This window comes from Harpegnathos saltator, unplaced genomic scaffold (assembly GCF_003227715.2).
Source record: "Harpegnathos saltator strain DR-91 unplaced genomic scaffold, Hsal_v8.6 scaffold364, whole genome shotgun sequence".
NCBI lineage: Eukaryota > Metazoa > Arthropoda > Insecta > Hymenoptera > Formicidae > Harpegnathos > Harpegnathos saltator.
The window spans coordinates 299,059-303,974 of record NW_020230166.1 but is presented as its reverse complement, the minus strand read 5'-3'; the positions used below and the strand labels follow the sequence as shown (position 1 = coordinate 303,974).

At 60.9% G+C, this 4,916-nt stretch overlaps 1 protein-coding gene across 1 annotated transcript; it reads left to right on the top strand.

The window, feature by feature from the left end:
- Window positions 1-1,401: 1,401 nt before the first annotated feature.
- LOC112588984 (vacuolar protein sorting-associated protein 4-like) lies at window positions 1,402-3,256 on the top strand. Its single transcript, XM_025300442.1, has 2 exons — window positions 1,402-1,632; window positions 2,390-3,256. Exons 1-2 carry the CDS (start codon window positions 1,402-1,404, stop codon window positions 3,254-3,256), a joined length of 1,098 nt encoding a protein of 365 aa, XP_025156227.1.
- The last annotated feature ends 1,660 nt before the right edge of the window (window positions 3,257-4,916 follow it).

Genomic DNA, 4,916 nt, shown 5'->3' with positions numbered 1-4,916 from the left:
AACCACACGAATACGGCTGGCCGGAGTCACAGGAATGATTCCAAATGCGCCCTGTACGCCGGGGTGGTCGTAAAAAATTCATCAAAAAATTAGAATACCAACTAAAGCATGGACAAGCGTACCACCCTTACCTAAGTGTCGAACCCACCAACTCCGCTCCCGACAAGGGGCATCCTCGCTCCACTGAACCCCCTCGCTCTCCAGAATCTCCTCAGTCGCCCGTGCCAGAGCACCCGAAAGCTACCGCTCGCAAATCATACAGTGTTAGCAAGATCGATTGTGACACCCATCCGCGACTACCGATCATTCGACGCGGATTCTCGCCACGAGACCCGAGGCCTGCTTTCTACCGTCGACTGCGTGAAGAGATCCTCCACTACTACTACGGAGCATCTACCCCGCCTCACACCCTCCGCACCTGTAACGAGAAAACTCCGACCCTCGAACAACTTCGTGGGCACGTGCGCAACTCCATGATACAGGTGTGCCAGATCATTACATTGGATTAAAGGAACTGGTGAGTGCCAATTGCTGTATATACTCCGCGGAACATCGTGTCGTGCCCGCCAGATCGCGCGTATCCCTGGGGAGAATCACGCGATTCGTTTGACCCAAAAACTGCGATCTAGCCCCGCGTCCAGGCCCGAGCACCTGCAGCCTAGCATCGCAGCCGCGGCCGACCGGGACGTAACACTGAGCACCAAGCTACGACTGACGATCGACGACGCGGACGACGCGACGGCCGCGAACGACCGAATCAGCGCGTATCGTTATGACGACGGTACGAGTACCGACGACCACGGCGTCGCGGTGGACGACACGCCCTCGGCGTGGCTGCGACTGTCCGACGCTAATCGAGCGCGACGACGAGGTGTCGGGTCGCGTTGGCGAGAGAGTCGCGACGAGTCGATTCGCGACTCTGCGCTCGCGGGTCTCGTGTGAGTACGATCTGCGCGAATGCGTCACACTGCTGATCGCGCGATCGTACGTTGCGCGAAGGTCGCTCGAGGTGAGCGCGTCCGCTGGCGAGCGACTCGCTGTCTGTGCGACGAGGTGGCGCGATCGCGCGCCGAACGCGACGCTCTGTGCGACAAAGTGGCGCGATCGCGCGAAGCCGCGAACGCGGAGCATCGCGAGATATCGATGAAGCGCGACAAAGCACGTGAATTGCGTGCCGTCAACGAGGTGCTGAACGCACGCGTTCGGTTGGAGCGAGAACGCGTGGCGAATCGAACGAATCTGATCATAAGCGTGATCGTCGACGGTATGCGAGGGGTGGCCGATTTCGCGGAACGTAGTAGACAGCGTAAACTCGCGGAGCTTCGGGCCTCCCGGCAGCGACTCGTGGCGGCGCGCAACGACACGCTGAAATCGGTGTCCTGGACGCTTCGCGCGATGGACATGGCCAACGCGGGAGCGTACGATTCGGACGCGTCCGACGTCGCGTTGAGCGCGGAGTCGGATATGCGCGCCACGTTGGCGCGATGCGCGACCAGCGGAAAGCTCGTGCTGTTGACCGAGGGCGGAGTGGCTGACGTTGAAGTGACCTCTGCGTCGCGCGCGTCGACGGACGACAACGATGACCAAGAAAGCAAGGCCGCGAGACGCCTGGCCGTCGAGTTGCGCGCCACAGTGCCTCGATGCGATGCGCTGAAGCGATCGCGCATTCACAAATTCGCTCGGCTCTGGCGGAACAGACCGTCGCGCGAAGCAGACGCGAGACGCTTCTGCGCACGCGAGACGTGCTGACGTCTCGCGTGCGCGTTTACGCCGGGTTGTTGCGCCGTTACGCCCTGTGGTATTCCTGTATCATCGACATGGGCCGGTACGAGAGCGTGGTTCCGTATTGAATCCAAGAGCGACATCGGCCGTCGACGTCGACTGGTGTCACGACCATCGCCGATTGGTCCCGCGAGCTCGATCGAGACGCTTACGACGCGATCGTGCGTTCGGTGACGCGTCGAAGACCGCGAGCGACGAGAGCCGGGAACGGGTCGGCGTGCGACTGCGGCGATGCGTTCGCCGTGCTCAAAGATCTGGTCGAACTGAGGCACGCGTACGACGACGGCTGTGACGACGAGTACCGAAAGCGCTGTCGAGATCGACAACGCGACCGAGCTGTGGCGCGAGATCGTCGACTTCGAACGCACCACTCGAGTCGTCGAGATCGGCGATCGCGCGTGCGATCTCGACACGACGCGCTGGTTGTCGCTGTTCGCGAGCATATCGCTGGCCGATCGCATTGGACTGCGCTTCGCCGTTTATTGCGTCTCGGCGCCGTTCTCCTATCGCCCGCCCACCGTCGAGACTCTGCGAATCGTGGAGTCCTCGGTTCGAACGCACGAGGCGTGCTGACGGATGGACTGTATGAGTTCATACCACGCACGAGAGTCTGAACGTCTCACTGAGCGATCTGCCGGGCTACGAGGAGCAGCACGCGCTGTTGCTGAACGCCTATTTCGTGATCAACGACGAGCCGGAGAGCGTCCTATTGGCGGACGAGGTGATGGAGCGACGACCGAGCACGCGGGCCGGTGCGAACGTGATTCTGTACAGACCATCGGGCACCGGTAAAACTGCGGCCGCTCGGGCAGTGGCCCGGTCGCTCGGTTCGAATCTGGCGTTCGTCAACGCGGAGAACCTGCTGTCGACCTACCGCTTGGAGACCAAGAAGAAACTGCGCTCGCTGTACCGGAAGATGCGCGCTCTCGTTCGCACCACCGGTCGCAACGTGTTGCTGCTGCTGGACGAGGTGGACGGACTGGTGAAGAATCGTAGCGGTGCCTTGACCAGCGGCGAGTACAGTCTGCTCACGAGATTTCTTACGATTCTCGAACCGAACGACGGGACGGACAACTACGGCGTGTTCAGCATCTTCACGACCAACCGTCTGAGCAATCTGGACGACGCGTTTCGTCGTCGGTGCGCCGCCGTGTTCATGGGTTACGTGGGTTACGTGGGTACGCGGGAGGCCACGGTGCGATTGTTCAACGCTTTTCTGCACCGACCGATCGACTACGCGACGCGAGGCACTAGATTCGCCAGTCGGGACTACGAATCGAAGATTCGTCGAATATGTCGTCACTGGGTGCCCGGAGACTTCGCGCGCTTCAAACGCACGATCGGGAAACCATCGCGCTTACGTCGTTACTTCGAACGATCCGACACTACGTACGAGGATTTTGTGACCGAACGCCTGGCGACGCGAGGTGACGACGCCGTCGATGACGGTCGCGACGATCGAGAGATCGCGTAACTCTGCCGTTGCTATCATACACCGAGATACTGGCGCACGCGGCGCGTTACGAACCGGTGACACCGCTTGACAAATACGGCGAGTACGATCCGCTGCCGGCGCAACGGGACGGGAACGATGATGAGGATGGTTGAACCAGTAGCAGGAAATAATAAACGACTCGTCGTAGATACTGACGCGTACGTGTATCGTTTAATCGACCTCTTTCCTTCAGGTGAATGTGCATACAAGTGCATATACGTGCGTGCGTCACGAAAAACGCAAAGAGATACGGCGCGCGAACGCGCGCTCGATTATCGAGGTATGTGCGACACGACGCGAGAGCCGCCGCTACGAAGCGACCGTAGCGGTAGTCCGGATGAGATTCGTTTCGCGTATATTTCTCAGAGCGAGCACCCCGGATCGAGTTCGGACGTTTGAAACGTTCTCGGCCGAATCGCGGGACTCGGCGACAGGGTTGAACCGCAAGCTGCGCGGACACTCGACGATCCTTGGTTTCGCTCCGCATAACTCGTTCGAACATCGACGATTCCGTAACGGCGACGGTCGTCTTCGGGCGGTTCTCGCGATGGTCGTTGGGCGGCCGTCGCGAATAACGGTCGTCGCGTCGAACCGCGGACGAGGGACGCGGCTGTCGGTAGCGACGATCCTTCGCGGTAGCGATAGATATCCGGCCCATGGCGAATCGTGCACCGTGGCGTTTGTTCCTTCGAGCGTGTGTCAACCGGCATCTGGCGCGTACGTACGATCGAGAGTCGACGATTTTCTGTCTCGTCGCGTACGCTCCAGGCTCTACGCGACGCCCGGATATCGCGATCGCCGGACGACGACGTTGCATCGTGCGAACATCGAGGAACGAGATCACGCGGTCGGAACGCGCGAACACAGCGGAACTTCGCGCAGTCGTTTCGCGGAAGCGATCGCTCGCGTCGTTCGCTAACGACGAACGCTCTTGCGTGTGTGTGCACAGATTTCGAACGCGATACGCGGCGACGCAGCTGCGGCGTCCGAGAGGCGCCGTCGTCGAGCTTCGAGACGCGACGTCGGGACCGACGATGGCGGCGACGACGGCGACAGCGACAGCTGCGACAACATAGATGGCGCCGACGCGAGCGAGGACAACGTCGTCGATCGTCGCGCGGTCGCGATCGATCGTCGGCGCTTGCGCACCCCCGATCGAGTGGCTCTGGTGCGATTGTGGTATCGCTGCGACGGTAATGTGAGACGCGTCATGTCGCTCTGGAGACGGTCCCGCGACCGCGACCCCGATGGGAACGACGCGCCGAGTCGTCGGCGTTCGGTGTGCATTCATACCGTTCTGGCCACGGTGCGACATTTTCGCGAGCTAGGCAGCGTGCGCGATCGACCGCAACCCGGCCGGCCGCTCAATGTGCGCACCGACGCTAACATAGAGCGAGTGAATCTGTCGCGCTCCTCTCTCATGCGCATTCAGCGACTGGATTTGCGCGTGCAGGCGTACAAGGTGCAACTGACGCACACATTGACGCAGCCCGACACGGAGCAACGACTCGCGTTCTCACGGTGTTTCCTGCGATAGGTCGCGCGCGATCGTTCGTTCGTGCATCGTCTCATAATGGGCGACGAAGCGCATTTCGATCTCTCCTGCGAGATGTTCAATCGGCAAAACGTGCGGTTCTGG

Coding starts and splice junctions, on each gene's coding strand:
- LOC112588984 (XM_025300442.1), top strand. CDS start 1,402: ATGGCCAACGCGGGAGCGTACGATTCGGACGCGTCCGACGTCGCGTTG. Junction 1,633..2,389: donor CCGTCGAGTTGCGCGCCACA/GTGCCTCGATGC, acceptor ACCACGCACGAG/AGTCTGAACGTCTCACTGAG.